Genomic DNA, 17,548 nt, shown 5'->3' with positions numbered 1-17,548 from the left:
ATTCATTCATCCATTTATTCATGACATTTGTACAGCCATCCATCTCACAAATGTGAGTCTGGGCATCATAAAATAAAAACAACCTTAAAAACAAACATTAATAACTTTATTCCAAAATAAGGACATTGGTATAATGTTTTAAAAAGAGAGGAACATTTTTAATGTTCCAGACAATGTAGCCATCTCACTACTTCTCCATTTCCCGGAGATCCCCAAACCTGTTGACAGAGCCACGTTTTGAGGGACTTCCGAAAGGCTACCAAGGATACATAAAAAGTAGGTTTGGAGGTCTGGTCAAAGTCTCTCTCATCATTATGTTTCAAGAATGGCATGTATATGTGGTAATGCCCATGTGTGACCAATTGAAAAAATTAAGGTCAGATGTTCTTAGAAAAATCATGGAATTTGAACGAGATAAGCATCGTGCAATATACATGTCAGCTTTCCCAAGTAGACCAGATAGGAAACATGACCAGATGAGCTAATTCTACTTTATTGTAAGGCTACATTAACAAAATCTTGCAAGTTTTTTTAAATCCCATTTATATCCCGCCCTTCTCCGAAGACTCAGGGTGGCTTACAATCTAAAGCACAATGTGCTTAGCAATAGCCTTCATTCTATGTATATGCCTGCTTATTGGGGCTTTCGCCCCCCCCCAGTGGCATTTTTACAAAGTCAGCTTATTGCCCCCAACAATCTGGGTCCTCATTTTACCTACCTCGGAAGGATGGAAGGCTGAGTCAACCTTGAGCCTGGTGGGATGCGAACCTGCACTAATTGCAGGCAGCTGGTGTTACTTAAGGAGGCATTAGCCCACTGCTCCACCAAGGCTCTTTAAATATACAACACTTTCTCCTTGAAAGCCTCAGAAACTAGGGAGGATCCTTTCTGAACATCTTCACCCATTATGCAGCTACAGGCTGTGCCTTCAATTATCTGATCAGCATTTCTTCACCCAGACTCTCTAGATATTTCTCAGATATCGTTACAGTACATCTGTGGCAATTTGCACCTGGTTATGCTATTTACTTGCACTACATTACCTCCAGGTTTTGAAATTTTAAAATAGGTTCCAACTTGTTATGACACTGGATTTAAGATCTCTCTTTACTTGAAGTACTTCCACTTTAATGTGATAAGGGTTTTATTTGCATTAAGGAGTTCCCCTTACACTGCCTTTTTGTACTATCCATGTTTTTGTCAGACGTGCTGCAGAGTCCCCTAAGCATCTAAAATAGGCTAGAAAAGAGTTCTGGGATCAGTGGATGAAAAAGAAAGTCTGTTTCATAAAGGATTTCTATTATAGCAATGTAGTATTGGATATAGACCAGAAACTGTGATGAATTTCAGTTCTATTTCTCTAAGCAAAATGTGGATAAACTTGGCAAATTATTTTCTTTTGAAATTCACAGATTCTTTTCAATAATTATTGCTAAGAATCAATGGCTGTGTTTTATCTTTGCAGATGTAGTGATTCCTGAGAGCCCTGAAGCCTATATAAAACATACTGAAAATGCTCTCAAAAATGTCTGTGGTAGGCATTAAAAAGCCTAAAATTTCTACAATCCTAAAATATCTCTAGTAGAGCTTTTTAACACATCTGCTGCTTTATTTATTATTTAACCAATCACTCTAATTCACTCAGATGCACCAACAAATTAAAAACTTATTTTCTCACACAAAACATACCTTGTGAAATATTGTTGCTTCCAGTTGGATATTTGGCGAACACAAAATGTGAGGTCTCTCTTCTTTAAAAAGTATAATACAGAGTCATGGTGCTAACATCCCTGTCTTGTAGTATGTGAGCTGGGGAAAAATGCCTCAGTATATATTGTATTGGATTCAGATAAGAAATAACTGATATCACAAACTGTATAAATTTATTGTGCTACACTACAAGGAAGGTTTTGCAAGGCCAATAAGCATTATATGGGTGGAACTGAACGAATATAAAGGTAGTCCTGGATTTGCAACCGTTTGTTTAGTGACTGTTCCAAGTTACAACAGTACTGAAAATAGTGACCTACGACCATTTTTCACACCTAAGACCATTGCACCATCTCCCTGATAGCTTGAACAAAAATCGGGAACTTGACAATTGACATGTATTTATGACATTTGTACTGTGCCGGGGTTCATATGATCCCTATCTGAAACCCTACCAACTGACTTCCAACAAACAAAGTCAACAGGGGAAGCTGGATTCCCTTAATGGCAGTGCAATTGATTTAACAATTGATTTAACAATTGCACTGATTCGCTGAACAACTGTGGCAAAAAAAGGTTGTAAAATGGGGCACAACGCACTTAACGACTGCCTTGTTTAGCAATGGAAATGTTAGGGTCAATTGTAGTCGTAGGTTTTGAGGGCCACCTGTAGTGTCGGACTGGCTTCTCTTCTCTGCATTAAGAGACCTTCTTGTACAATTTGAAAATATTGGATGGCATGACACACTGTACAAGCTGACCTCTGCTCTCGCAAGGTCTCCTCTCTCCTTTATGTTTTTTTTTATTCCCATTTATATCCCGCCCTTCTCCGAAGACTCAGGGCGGCTTACAAGCTTAGCAATAGCCTTCATTCTATGTATATGCCTCCTTATTAGGGCTTTCACACACCCCCAAGTGGCATTATTACAAAGTCAGCTTATTGCCCCCAACAATCTGGGTCCTCATTTTACCTACCTCAGAAGGATGGAAGGCTGAGTCAACCTTGAGCCTGGTGGGACTCGAACCTGTACTAATTGCAGGCAGCTGGTGTTACTTAAAGAGGCATTAGCCCACTGCTCCAACAAGGCTCTTAATGTTCCATGCATAGACATCCCATCTTTTCCACCGTTCCTCAGTTTTACTATTTCTGTTTGGAACTTGCATCCAAAGAGAGGGATTTAGGGCCGCCAATAATTTCTACTATGCTGAGAGGTGGATGTAACTGGATTTTATTCCGAAAGAGTTTTTTTTTAAAGCATGAAATATGAATGCTGAATATTCTCCCAATATTTCTGATTATGTCTGTAATAAAAGGAAGGTGCTATGTCTTTTTTAAATAGCAAATATGTATCATTTTTGCTGCTTTGCAGTTTAGTTTTCTACTTGAAAAAAATCTGTAAAATATAGACATATAAAACCCAAATAATCAGGATTTGGGACATACTGTTTTCCTTGCATGCTAGAAAACTAGAAATAGACACAAGGAAGCATTCCATCTCTGAATTTGAAAGAAAATTAATGGATCACTCAAATTTATGGGGTTTTGTTTGTTTGTTTGTTTGTTTTTGTAATTTATCCAAAAATAGCCATTTGTTTTCTTCTGGGATATACTACTGCAGCCTGAAGCAAATTGTAGAGGATATGAAATTATTTGAAAGGAAAACAGAATGTAGTTTTTTTCCCCTCTCTCAAACACTCTCCTTATTTACCTAGTGAGAATACCACAAATATTTAAAAAATGTCTGAAGATGCAATAATACAAGTAGAACATTTTGCCTTCCGTTCAGAGCTATTTTTAAAAGTAGATTGCTTTGGTCAATAGTATATATTTTCTCCTTAAAAAAAAGTCACATCTGCTCAATTACTTACTCATTTGCAAATTACTTATAGATTTAATTTGTCACAGACATGCTATTCAGTCATGCTTCCTAACCTAATTAACCCCACTCTCCATTTCATCGGTCTGAGATATTTTAGCTGCTCAAGTTGATAACATCTCATTTGTATAATTACTGCAGGAGAACCAGGTTCCTTGGAAACACACATTAGGCAGCTTGACAAAGCTTTGGACACGAGTCGTTTTCAAATACAGCAAACGGAGAATATAATCCGCAGTAAAACCCCTACAGGGCCTGAGCTAGATTCTAGCTACAAAGGATATGTAAGTACTATGAACATAGACACCTAGTGGCTGGATGTAAAATTAAACTCCTTGAGGTACAGAAGTGGTGACTTCTAACCTTAGAAAGAATGTGAAGTGCTGCTGTCCTAACAAATTAATAGTAGCATAAGTTATCACCGGCCACAAGTCCATCTTGAAACATGCAAAGTGGACCAGGATTATTCAGGATGGATTGATGGACATATCATAGTTCCAAATGCTAGCGGAAATTAATGGGTTCTTAGCATACATGCCACAAATAAATGCTATTTATATCTCACCTGTTTTGCTCATCCTCAACCCAGCCATACAAATAATCATCCACACGTTCTTACAATGAATCTTCTCAGTTTTATCTATTTAAGCAGCTTGCAAAACAATTGGCAGAGATTATTTTTTCATTGTTATTATTGCGTGCGTTCAATGCATTGCATGACCCTTCTAATTAATGTTTGTAGTATAGTACAAATGCAGTGATCCAAGTAAGCTAGTATACGTATTAAATAATTGTCAAAATTATGAGTACATTTCTGTCTAACTAAAATGCTATCAAAATCTTAGCTAAATGGTGGAAACGTGGCTACTGAAAAATTATTTGGGGGATTCTTTTAAAAAACAGATGAAGCTTCTGGGTGAGTGCAGCAGGAGTATAGATTCAGTAAGGCGGCTTGAACATAAACTGAAAGAAGAAGAGGAAAAGCTGTCTGGATTTATTAACCTGAACAGTACAGAGACACAAACATCTGGTAAGTAATAGTCAAACCTCCCATCTAAATATATGAAAAACCAGTGCTTTTTTTGTAAAAGAAAAAGGTGCTGGAACTCACACATGTCATACAACCCGCCTTGCTTACCCTACAAGGTTCCATCCAAAAAAGGTGCTGGAACTCCATTCTGAGCGTTCTATGACAAAAAAAACCCTGTGAAAAACAAGCGGTAATAATTTACCATCCACAGAGGGCACTATCCGTACATCTGAATGCCCTCTCATTCCTAGCCCCACTGTATGCCACTAGGACCTATGGTGAGATTAGAGATGTGGTCCTATTTGATGGGACATGCCTTGAGATCAGTTGGGAATCACACAATTAACATTCCTGATCACTTTGAGGCACAAGCAGGCACTAGCGCTAAGGCAACTTCAATATGCTTGGAACTTAACTCTTTATCAAGATAACAATTGTGGATATTTAATTAGTTTCTGAAATAATTTTGAGAATGTACCTAGATCTAGGTTATTATTATCTCTTCTTTTAATAAAATCAGTGGCATCCAGGAGACAAGAGGAAACAGAACAACTGTAGCAGGTTCACAACTTAAGCCTTGATCCTTTTGTACAAACGATTTTTTTTCTGTTCAACGCTTAATAATTTTGTTTGTAAATTAGTTTCTGGTCATTTTTTCCAGTTCTGGATTAAGTTGAAACCATTAATATAGGTGACCTCATTGAAAATGAATTTGGAAAAAAAAATAGACCTGGACTAATTATTGTGGTAATGTAGTATTTTGGTTGTAAATAAAAATATAAAAACTCATTTTAATAGAAATTGATATAATCTGGTCAGATTGAACTTTCTATCATACGTCTAGTACTCTAGTAATAATAGCATGAAGTACAGTTTTTTAAATGATAAATCTTCCTTTATTAATAGTGTTAGTGACTTAGTAGATTTTACCTTGGAAACTGAGTAGGGTTTTTTCATGAAGGAGAATTCACAGCTATGATTCAAACCCTTATGAAATCCGGTCAAAGTATTCCTGATCCCATCTACTCTGAGTGGGTCTTAAAGAGTCCTGTTCTGCAAACATTCATTCCTTTTCCCAGGGCTGATTCTTGTAGCTTTGCAGTTATTTACAAGTAGTTCTTGTTTAAAGACTCTTGTTCAGTGACTGTTTGAAGTTACAGTGCCATTGAAGAAGGAGACTTATGGTTGGTCCTCGAAGTTATGGCCATTGCAGAGTCCCTGTGGTCACATGATTGCTATATGAGATCTTGGTAACAGATGATAGATCACAGCCCAACTAATAAGGTAAAACCAGGAAAAGCCTATTGCAGACATGGGGCCTTCACTAACAAATCTCTGCAGTTTAACAGTATTTGCCTTGTCTCATTGCTTACCCTGTGATATGTGGAAAAGAGCCTCAGGCATATCAATCTGAGGGTTTGGAGAGCTAAATATAAGGGATAAAGAGACATGCCTTCAGATAATCTTCCATCTTCTTAGGCTTTTAGTTAAGATGGCGGCGCCTGGATTGGCGGCGGCTACATTGGCCCTCAAAGGTGAAAAGTTTTTGGAGGGATATAAGGGATATAGGCCACATGATTGGGAACAGTTTTAATGTGTTTGAGCAATGTAGTGAGACTAAGCTAACATATGACTGACAGTTCTTAACTGTTTCGGAACTGTTGGTGAGACTGTTAAAAGTGGTTTGCACTGTTTGAAATTGTTCTGCCGGCAGCAAAATCTGACCGCTGGCACAGCGACGGATTCTATTGCAAATCAGGTCTGTTTCTGAAGGAAGCAGAGGAAGAGGGGTCCCGGGGTTTATGGAGCGAAGGAACTGGATGAGGCTGTCAGCAGGCCCAGAGGAAGGAAGAGAAGCTTTTGGAGGAATTGGAGGCTGCAGCAGCGTGCTCCAGGGGCAAAAAGGAGTGAGGCCCCTTTAAGGAAAAGGTGGAAGAGAGAGGATCAGAAAAAGGAAAGGAAGCGAGGTGGTCGTCCAGGAATACAAGCTAATTTGAGGGGTAATCCACATGGAGCTCCATTTCCATCTGTCCTGTTTGCCATTGTTCGCTCCCTAGAGACTAAAACGGACTTGAGCTGGCAACGAACAAGGAGTGTATATCAGAGGTGGTGACCCTTTGAGAGCTGTATGCAACAAAATTTCATTTTGATGTATGCCTATTGGTGTATGTTCAAAGTGACAATAACGTATTATTGTTGTTGTTGCTGCTGTTGCTGTTTCTGTTGTTGTTACTGATATGAGGGAAAGTAACTTTTCATTTGGGTACTATTCTTAAATCTATGCTCCTCTGAGCTTAAATTTGGATCAAAACTCAGAAATATACATAACCCTTGTGTCAGATCCAGCCAACGTCTGGTACAGGATAGAAAGCGCTCTTATGATAACTCTCTGCTTCTGTTCTTATTATAGAGCTGAATGCCTACTCATGTGGTTAACTGGAGCCAGAAGGGAGAGTAGGAAAGGCTGGGATGGGATGGGAACTCATTCTGGTGCCTTCATCATACTTAGTGGGATGAAACATTGGGAAGTTCAGTTTGAACAGAAGGTAAAAACCTGACTTTTATAAAGCAAGATCTTCTTTTCTTAGGTGTGATTGATCGATGGGAGTTAATCCAGGCCCAAGCCTTAAGTAAAGAACTGAGAATGAAGCAGAATCTTCAACAGTGGCAGCAGTTCAGTTCTGACCTAAACAATATCTGGGTTTGGCTGGGAGAAACTGAAGAGGAATTGGAGCAGTTGCGTTGCCTTGATCTTAGCACAGACATACAGACCATTGAGTTCCGGATTAAAAAACTAAAAGTAGGTTTTCAGCTGGAATTTGTTTCAAGGTTATCCGGCTTGTTTATTTGTTCAGATAGAATAAATTTCATTTCCTTTCATAGATGTGTCCCTGAAGGTAGCAGAAGCTGAGATGGGCTAGGAGGAGATTTTATCTTTTTATAAAGGTAAAGGTAAAGGTTCCCCCGCACATGCGTGCTAGTCGTTTCCGACTCTAGGGACCGGTGCTCATCTCCGTTTCAAAGCCGAAGAGCCAGCGCTTGTCCGAGGATGTCTCCGTGGTCATGTGGCCGGCATGACTAGATGCCAAGGCGCACAGAACACTGTTACCTTCCCACCGTAGTGGTCCCTATTTTTCTACTTGCATTTTTACGTGCTTTTGAACTGCTAGGTTGGTAGAAGCTGGGACGAGTAACAGGCGCTCACTCTATCTTTTTATACCAAAGATATTTTTTCAAAAAAAAATTGTTTATTTTCAGAATTTCAAACCCGCTCATTTTATGAAGAAAAATGATCAGGTTACTTCACAAAATTCTTTCCTAAATTTGCATTGAAGCTACTGTAACAATACTATTTCTTCAGGTGTACGTAGATAAGCTCTAATAGGCCAATTATAAGCTCAGCCTGAGGTCTGCCAAGGTGCTTTCAAATACTGCCCTGCCTATGGGCTTTAATTTATAAAACAATGTATTAGTTTGTTATGAATTCTGCTCTAAATAGTAAGATATTTAAGAAGTACCCAGCTATCAAAACATAATTTTAAAAATATGGCACAGTAATAATTAAGAAAAAAAAAACATATTTAACTATCTTTAATGGATGAAATGTTGAGATGGAGAAGCTTGTTTTTGGAAAAGGTTCTAGCAGTTTTTTTTCCCCTCTCTTCTCTTCCTCTCTACCACCACTATGCTATTTCCAAGGAGCTACAGAAGGCTGTTGATAATCGCAAAGCCATCATTTTGTCCATCAACCTATGCAGTTCAGAATTTATGCAGTCGGAGAGTGAGGAAAACCAGCAACTGCAGGAACAGCTGTCTCAAATGAACATGCGCTGGGACCATGTTTGCTCTATGTTAGAAGAATGGCGCTGCTCCCTACAGAGTGCTCTCATGCAATGTCAGGTCTGTTCTGGCTTTTACAAAACTTTCTTCCTGGCGTCCTGGATGTAGTGTAGTAGATGTGCACATATTCATGGCCTGTTTGAAAATGTTTTGGAGATATTTTTCTCCTTGAAAGGTAGCTTTTGTAAGACTTGAATTGTAATTAAATAACAGTTTCCTAATACCCCTTGGCAAACTAGTATAGTACCAAGCCTTATATAGGGTCCAGCATTAACAAATTGGTTCACTCCAGGCTGTAAAAAGCAACAGGATTCAGCATAAAAAGCTCAAACCCTTTTAAGATATGTTTCATTTCCATGCTATCTTCATATTCTCGTTCTCCAAATCGCAGTCTGGAGTGTGAAGAAAATGACATACAGTACGTCCATGCATTTTTCTTTCTTTTTTAAAAAATATTTATTTGGTTAGAACACTTTTTGGCGTACTATGACCTCTAAACCGCTAGCACTACAAACCAGTATTGCAAATCTTGGTTTCTCCTTGCCTGCAGAAATTCTGTTAGCTCAGACATTACAATGACCTACAGTTTTAATACACCAGAAAGTGTTTTGTTAAAATAAATTTTAAGGGGAGAAAGGAGATGCAGGCACAGAGTTAGTTGCTAACGTTTTAAGCAATAACTTAGAACAGGGGTCTGGGTTGTATAAACAGAGGCATAAAATCAAGATCACGCGAAGTACTAGCATTGCTTTACAAAGCCCTAGTAAGACCACACCTGGAATACTGCAGCCAATTCTGGTCACCATATCACAAAAAAGATGTTGAGAGTTTGGGGGAAAAATCAGAGAAGAGCAACTAGGATGATCAAAGGCCTGGAGGCTAAAACATATGAAGAACAGCTGCGGGACTTGGGTTTGGCTAGTCTAAAGAAAAGAAGAAACAGGGGAGACGTGATAAGAGTGTTTCAGTATCTGAGGGGCTGCCACAAGGCAGAAGGGGTCAGGTTGTTCACAAGAGCACCAGAGGGAAGGAGGAAAAACAATGGTTGGAAACTGGTCAAGGAGAGAAGCAACTTGGATCTAAGGAGAAACTTCCTGACAGTGAGGACAATCAACCAGTGGAATAGCCTACCCTCAGAAATCATGGGCGCCCCATCACTGGAGATCTTTAAGAAAAGACTGGACAATCACCTGTCTGAGATGGTGTAGATTCTCCTCTTAAGCGGGGGGCTGGACTAGAAGACCTCCAAGGTCCCTTCCAGCTCTATTCTATTCAAAAATGTGGTAATTTTAAGACTTGTTAACTTCAACTCCCAGAATTCCACAGCCAGCAACAGTGAGGTAAATAAGAAACTGCAGGAATAACTGTCTCAGATGACAGAGCTACTGTAGGTAGCATTTATTAAATTCTTACCAATTGCTTTTAGGATTTCCATGAGATGAGCCATGGCTTATTATTATGGCTGGAGAACATCGACAGGAGAAAAAATGAAATAGTACCTATCAATCCAAATCATGACTGTGATACTCTGCAGGATCATCACAGACTTCTAATGGTAGTATACTTTTATTTTCATAAGCAGATGTCTAGGGATATCTGGAGAACGTTAATGGGGAAATAAGTGACAGTATCAAATCCCGTTTGGGGGATTTATTGGTTAGTATTAATTCTTTATTTCTTACCGGAAAGTTGTGCTAAATTATTCCTCAGAGAGCGTTATTAATCCCATCGTAGCAGACCAGAAGAAACTGTTAATTCTTGCAAAATGAATTTCATCCTGACCTCTTATACGTTGTTTTAAGGCACACAAAATATCTCACCTTTGTCCCCAACAGCAAATACGACGTGAGCTTCTAGAATCTCAGTTAAAAGTGGCTTCTCTTCAAGACATGTCCTGCCAGCTGCTTGTCAACACTGAAGGCAAGGATTGTCTAGAAGCCAAAGAAAAGGTCCATGTCATTGGAAACAGGCTAAAAATGCTCCTGAAAGATGTGACTCGTCACATTAGAGAACTAGAGAAGATTCTAGATATTTCAAGCAGTCAGTTGGTAAGTCTTTTTTATGATATTCTGATCACGGCAAGTTATAATAGCAGTTTCTTACCAATCTGCATTTTTGCTACCAGAATGCCTTCATATTCTTTGTGCTTTTTTTACTTTTTTGACATGTATTACCCATGTTAAAATCTGTAAATCTTAGAAGTATTATCATGTTGTTGATATGCTATTATACTCTTTACTACCTCTATAAAGACAAATTTTCTTTCTAGTACAATGTTTATCACTGGCTAAGCTAACTAAAGTGTAAACCCTTGGTTTAATAGAACTTGGTTTATAAGAATTTGGATTCCATAGACAAAAATCTGCTGGGTTTGAGTTTTGCCTAAATTTCAAGCAATAAAAGACTTTCCCCTGAACAATGAACGAAGTCAGTGATTGCTTTTTTTCCCCCCTTCAAAATGAATATTCACCATTATTCATGGGCTTATTTACATGTAAGTGTATTTTGTGCTCTAAAAATCTAATTCACCATTTTGCAGACATTTGGCTTTAATGGACTCTCCTTTCCCCTTTTAAATGAAGATTTACAGCATAACCTACATTTATTTTGCTCTGTAGGATATACAGCAATGTTTTGTTACTGTCTTTTTGTGTGTGTGAACAATTTTCTTACACATTTGTTGCATATTCTTTATAACTTATGGCGAAGGGGTGGTATGATGCAGAGATGTCCCAAAGTGTGTTGATATCCACCACTATTTATTTTCATTCGACACTGGTAAGCACTAAATACCCACTAAAAGAGGGCAGTAAGCTGGAATTATTTCAGAGAAGATAAGAGATGCCAATTATGAGTCATCTAGCTAGCTGAGTGCCATTAACCTTTTTTTTCCTGATGACTCCCCCACATTACCAGGTGTGCAATTTGCAAAGGTTCTGGACTGCCACTGAGGGTCACACTGCAAAAAAAAAAAAGTCTTGTGCCTCTGATTTGATTCTGCTGCTTCTTTGCTGTTTTTCCCAAAAGAAAGTGAAATGAGTGTGCATGTAGACAGATTGAAAGACAGTGAGGAAAAACTTCCGAAGCAGCCTGGAAAAAGAAGGAAAAAGAGAAAAGGCTATGGCTGCCCACCTGATTGAAGAAAGGTGCTTTGCACGCGTTCCCATCATTCTGAAGCCCTTCTTTCAAAAAAAAATATCTTGAGCCCTGCTGTCTTCTTTCACATGTATCCCAAGGGTCTGATCTGTATCCCAAGGGTCTGATCTGAACCACTCTCCAAGTGTTCCTACTGAATAAAAAGCACCTGGAGAGAGCAGTGATGGGAAAGAGCCTGTCCCAAGTCGAACGCTCTTCCAAGAAACTTGCCTTTGGGGTATCAGATGAAGACTTCTTGATTTCACAATAGCTCTGCTGCTTTATGTTTTTCAATTGCATACCATCCAGAAAACTTCACTTGTTGTGCGAGTTAAAAAAATGATGGATGATGATGATGATGATGATGATTGTAATTATGTAATAACTACCACTCAGGACCTCTCCTCCTGGTCTTCTGCTGATGAACTGGACACATCAGGATCCCTCAGTCCAGTATCTGGAAGGAGCACTCCAAGCCGACAGAGAATGGTAATGTCATGCCAGATATTTTTTTGCCAGTTCTTGGGTGGAAGCGCCAGATAGCTGTAGCCAGGTGAAAAGTCTCAAACAACTCTTGTCATAGCCCCCACCCCACCCCAAGAAAATCACTGGACCAGAATAATTCCTTCCCCCTACCTCTAAAAAAATGCTGCTTCCTCAACCTTCTACCTCTTTTTCCATGCATCAAGTCAGAATTTTAAAATCCTGAATAAATACCAACAGAATCGGGACTCAAAGCGTGGCAGGTGTATACATGATATGCTGCTTCTTTTGAAAGAGAAGAACAGCTCTAGCGGAGGGAAGCCCTTCAGAATCTTGACTTGCCTCGCAACTCCTACATCTGATTGCTCGAGTTTTTGTTTGGCTCGTTGTACTGGAGTAGTTTGACCAGCTCATCAATAACAAATCAACACATTATCTGAGTTTAACTGATAAGCAAACATTATAACAGAATTTTGTACATTACGTTTTTTAGTGTTCTGGTGCTAAGACTAACTGCTCAAAGTAGAAACATGGGAGGCAACAACTCTGTGGGACTAGCCACTGTACTCTGGTCTTGGGAGATACGGCCCGAATTTAAGATTAAAACAGCAGCCGTGCAAATGGCCCCTCCCACCCACTAGGCCTTGTGAGGTACAATGAAAATTATAAGAGCTGAAACAGTATAGTAATATTTGCAGAGACGGACTGAAACCATGATAAAATTGCTCTTCATAGAGAGCAGTAAAAAGAAAGTGATTCAGGTTGGGAGGATAAAAGAAAGAAATTTTAGTATTTATATCAAATTCAGCATACAGGTAGTCTTAGCAGCCCACAATTGGGACTTGCTAGTCTGTCGCTGAACGCTTCAGCCACTGAGCAAAATATCACATGACTATGAAATGGTGTTATTCTTGCCTTCTCCATTCACTCCGCGTGACCTAAGCCAGTGACAGAGAACATGAATGGCAATCACATGACTGCAGTGATTGTAAATGTGCATGAGTTGTGAAGTGCCTGAATGGCAACCATGTGATGGTGGGATATACTGCGGCAGTTATATATGCAAGGATTGGTTGCATTTTTTTAACACCGATATATAACAGTTATTGAATGAGGCAGTCAGTAAGTGAGGACTACCTTTGTACAGATAGAAAAGGCTTGCAGTATTTGAGGTACAGAGCTAGATTGTTTATGTTCTTGGAAAAGAAATTTAGAAACCTGACCAAACAAACCTACTACAATTGCTACTCTGTAATTCTGACCAATTAGATAATGATAATGAAATAAGCTGTTTTTGGTTTGAAACCAACCACATAAATTTCCAAGAGATCTTCCTAGCCCCCACATGCAAGGAATAGCAATACCATTGTTTTACACAATATTCAGTTCTTTTTCTGGTAGTCCCGGAATTGCCTCCTACCACTTTCCATTCTTCTTTTTCTGTTCCTAAAAATAAAGACTGTGTGCTATAGTATATCTTGTCCTACGCGCCTCACTTTGACTCCTAGGGTGTGCCTGATTTTAATTCCTCTCCTTCCTTTTAAAAATTATTTTATTTATTTAATTATTATCCAGCTTTCCTTAACTTTCACAGAGCTGTCAATTTTCATTTGCTTTCTTATAAAATTACATCTTAGTTCTGTCATTACGAGCTTTATGGCCTCCGAAAATTGATTTCACTGCTTGTTTAAGAATATAAAGGAACACTGGCTTTTCAAGAGAGAAGGCTGCAAAAATTACAGCAGCTGTAATTCCTAAGTCATTGTTTTTAATTAAGTGTTAAATATTTGTAAATGTGTTTCATATTCATTAACACAAAAAGAATTATTAATTTACTGGAGCGAGGAACTTTTACCAAATAATTGTTGGAAATGTATTTCCAAGTTCCATGTTTAATGTTTAAAATCCGCATTTAACATTTCTAAGACAGTGTCTGTTTGGTGGCCATGTCCATTCTTAACATATGGAATAGTTTCATGAAGTTTAGCTTTAAAAAATTTTCAGACTTACTCATGCCTTTTTTTCCTTTACTTTTTTTTTTTTTACAAAAAAAAAAAGAATTTATTCCTTCTAGCTTCATTCCCTCCTGATCTAACAATGTGGTTTGTTTGGCTTTATTTTTATTTATTTATTAGATTTTCATCTCACCATTATTACTTTTTAAGTAACTCATACATAGATAATATTCTTTGCTTCTCTTTTTCCCTACAACAACCATCCTGTGTAGTGAGTTGGGCTGAGAGATACTACTGGCCCAAAGTCAACCAGCTGGCTTTCATGGCTTAAGACAGGACTTGTGCTCACAGTTTCCTGGTTTCCAGGCGAGCAACTTAGCCAGTCATTGCACTTTATAAACTGTGGTTTGATGTCCATTATGACAATCTCACAGCATCTTCCCTTGTTTGCCATCTGTGATCACTTTGGTGATAGTCCGGTTCCTGGTTACACACATACCCGGTGCTATTTTGTATCTATAGCATCTTCTGCACAGCCAGGACCATAAATGAACTGAACCAAAACTCTATTAATGATGAGAAATAGAATATTGCTATGTAAGACATTACATTTACTATGTAAATAGTAAAATTAATCCAAAATATTTTCTATACCTTTTTTTTAAAAAAACTGCATTGCATTTCCTGTATATTGCTTTATTGGCTAGAACCGTGGTGGCGAACCTACGGCACGCGTGCCACAGGTGGCATGCAGAGCCCTCTCTGTGGGCACGTGCGGCGTCATCCCAGTCCTAGGCCTTTAGCTGGGTTTTGTAAAATCTTTTCGCTTTAGGCCTCCGCCGTTGTGTGCAAAAAAAAAAAAAAGCTCAATCTATCAATCAATTTCAACTTCTCGTGGGAAAAGAAAAGTTCTCGCAAAGTTGAAATTGATTGAACTTTTTAGTCCCACCCAGTCTGCCATTACCATCGCAGCCACGCCCACCCAATGGGCCACGCCCACCCATTGGGCCACGCCCACCCATTGGGCCACGCCCACCTGGCACCTGACTATACATGAGGGGTTTGGGGTTGCAGTTTGGGCACTTGGTCACTAAAAGGTTCGCCATCACTGGGCTAGAATGTCATTTTTAAGTTGACACTGTATATTCAGTATATTTACGTTCAATTAAAAGTGGGAAAGGAAAAGCCAGTTTCCTTGATTCATGGGAATTAGTTACTTCATTTGATTTTTGTGTTTCCTTTGCTGCTCTTTTTAGTTTGATTTCATCAGTAGCTTGTCTTTATTTGCCTGGACTGAACATTCTTCTTTCTTTACCCCTGTTCATTGCAAACAGCCACGAGGCAAATGTAATGTCTCACAGCCTGGACCCTCTGTCAGCAGTCCACATAGCAGGTACACCTTATTCTCCTAGTTTCTGCACTCTGTTCTAGAATTCCAAGAGGATGATAGAAATTGCGCACAAAGAAGGATGCTTGGCCATTCTGATATCAACAGCTTGAGTATTTTTTTTTCCTATAATTATTTATTTTTCCTCCAGTCCAAATTTGATTTGAAATAGTAAAACCCGATTGCTCTTACTTTTTAACTTTGGCTTCCAGTCAATATCCCTTATCTAAATTCTTTAGATGCATTGGAATGCATCTGTATTTACGTTCACGATACTGCATTTAAAATACAAATGGAGAATTCATTCCTGGATTCATGGCAAAAAAATTTTTTTTATCATCCTCTTTGTTTCTAGAGATTAAATTAAAGCAGGCAATGAGCCAGTACAGCATATCTGAACTTAAAAAAAAACCCAGAAACCTGAATAAAATGTATAACACACTCTTTTTATTCTTTTTCTAAACTTATATTCCTCAAAGTTTTGTTCCGTTTGTGGGTTTTCAAATTTCAGGAGCCCAATCAAATTTCAGGAGCTGAAATGAAGATGGCGAACGATGACATGGCAGAAACACACTCTAAAACAGCCTCCATGGCAAGCTAGCATCCTTACTTTAGCTTTAATCTTGCTTACTTAGGACATCCTGAAAGCAGTATAGGGACCCCCTACAAAGCTACTAGAAAGCAGGTTTAACAAATGAAGCTTTCAATGTTCTCACCTGTCTAGAAATCTGTCTTGCCTGCAGCTAACAGTGCTTCCGCATTCCGTTGTTGTGAAATATGTGTGCTTTTATCTATTTATAATCAACAATTTACCTTCTGTTCCTGGCTTTCTTTTCTTGCATGACCCAAATCAGAATGAACATTTATGTTCTAGGGCCCCCTTTCAATGTCAACAGGTGCTGTTTAAATACAAATAGCACAACGTAACAAAAACATGGAACTGTCAGAAAATATAGATCACACCTGCCCACTCCTTAGTGACAGAGGCTTACCAAATCCCCAACAATCAGTTAGAAATAGCAAGATCTCCTTGAAACAGGTGGAGCTAAAGTTTGCACTGACAGTCTTCATTTGATTTCATTGGAACAGGTATACTGTACCTGGCATTTGTTGAATTATGTTTCCAAATGTTATAGCCTGGGGTTGTTTGGGTTAAATTATTTTATGTAGCATACCTATAATTCATGCAAATGTAGAAGAAGTCAATTCTACAAAAGCAGAAGCATTTGTAGCAGTCTGTCCCTAGGTAGATAATGTAGGGACACATGGACAGGACCAAGGAATAGCAAACAGCATTTATTACCATTTGTTATTCGTAATGCCCAGCATTTTTCAAAAAAAAAGATACAATTTTGTCTGCATAACTAAACCACTTCATTGGCAAATAAGGCAGAAAATGTACCAAGCCGGCTGCTTATTATTCTGCTTATTATTATCACTTGCAAATAGAGCCATCCTTCTTCATATATTACGTTTATCCTCCTGCTTAACTGCTATCTTTCAGTTGCATTTTGTTTTTAATCAAACATCAAACTAAGATATACAATATACCATTTTTCTGAGGCTGCACATTTTTGGCCACTCAAAAGGGATGCCCGCTCGACAGAAATGGTGCTATTTTTTAATGCAGTTTAGGAATGATGATGGTTTTAGGGAAATAAAGAAAATGCAGCTTGGAATGTAAGGCAAGCACTGTGTCTGTGGACAGTTTTCTTCCTTGTCTCTTGACAAATATGTAGCATTTTTCTGCTGCTTTTGGAATTATAATGAGCTAGCTGGAGCATTTGGCAGCTCTTTGGGACTTGCCCACATTCTGGCTGTGGTTTCCATGCAGCACTCTCAGATCTGCTTTTTCCATCAGTGTTTACTAACACATCTGTTAGCAGTACAACATCAGTGCAACACAAAACCCAATTTGTCATCCAGACAAGCATGGAATACAGATGACTTTCTACTGAATAGAAAAGTTAATCAAGCATACAATCCAGACAGGTTGTGGTTGATGTGTAATGCAGTTTTAACTGATAAAGGAGCCAGGCTGTCATTGTGTCCTTTAATATTTTGACATGCCTCTGATCTAAATACCTTGTGTTTGATCTTGCACTGGATCAGCAATCTTTAGTAGAGTAG

The 17,548-nt window shown here is 38.6% G+C and overlaps 1 protein-coding gene across 3 annotated transcripts in view; it reads left to right on the top strand.

Moving 5' to 3' along the window:
- The window catches only part of SYNE1 (spectrin repeat containing nuclear envelope protein 1), a gene marked incomplete at its 5' end in the record, with an annotated part of 320,362 nt that overhangs the window by 296,163 nt on the left and 6,651 nt on the right, over positions 1 to 17,548 (top strand). The window contains 9 exons of one of the 3 annotated variants that reach the window (XM_083348719.1): positions 1,467 to 1,535; positions 3,730 to 3,872; positions 4,492 to 4,618; positions 7,207 to 7,418; positions 8,318 to 8,518; positions 9,885 to 10,013; positions 10,294 to 10,506; positions 11,990 to 12,082; positions 15,366 to 15,424. In XM_083348719.1, the coding sequence (XP_083204845.1) occupies positions 1,467 to 1,535; positions 3,730 to 3,872; positions 4,492 to 4,618; positions 7,207 to 7,418; positions 8,318 to 8,518; positions 9,885 to 10,013; positions 10,294 to 10,506; positions 11,990 to 12,082; positions 15,366 to 15,424 (1,246 nt within the window). The remainder of the gene's footprint in view (positions 1 to 1,466; positions 1,536 to 3,729; positions 3,873 to 4,491; positions 4,619 to 7,206; positions 7,419 to 8,317; positions 8,519 to 9,884; positions 10,014 to 10,293; positions 10,507 to 11,989; positions 12,083 to 15,365; positions 15,425 to 17,548) is intronic. The other 2 variants (XM_083348720.1, XM_083348721.1) reach the window with 2 other exon arrangements.

This window comes from Vipera ursinii, assembly GCF_947247035.1.
Source record: "Vipera ursinii genome assembly, chromosome: 1".
Classification (NCBI taxonomy): Eukaryota; Metazoa; Chordata; class Lepidosauria; order Squamata; family Viperidae; genus Vipera; species Vipera ursinii.
Note: the sequence above shows the minus strand (reverse complement) of the source record. Positions and strands in the feature narration are given on the sequence as shown.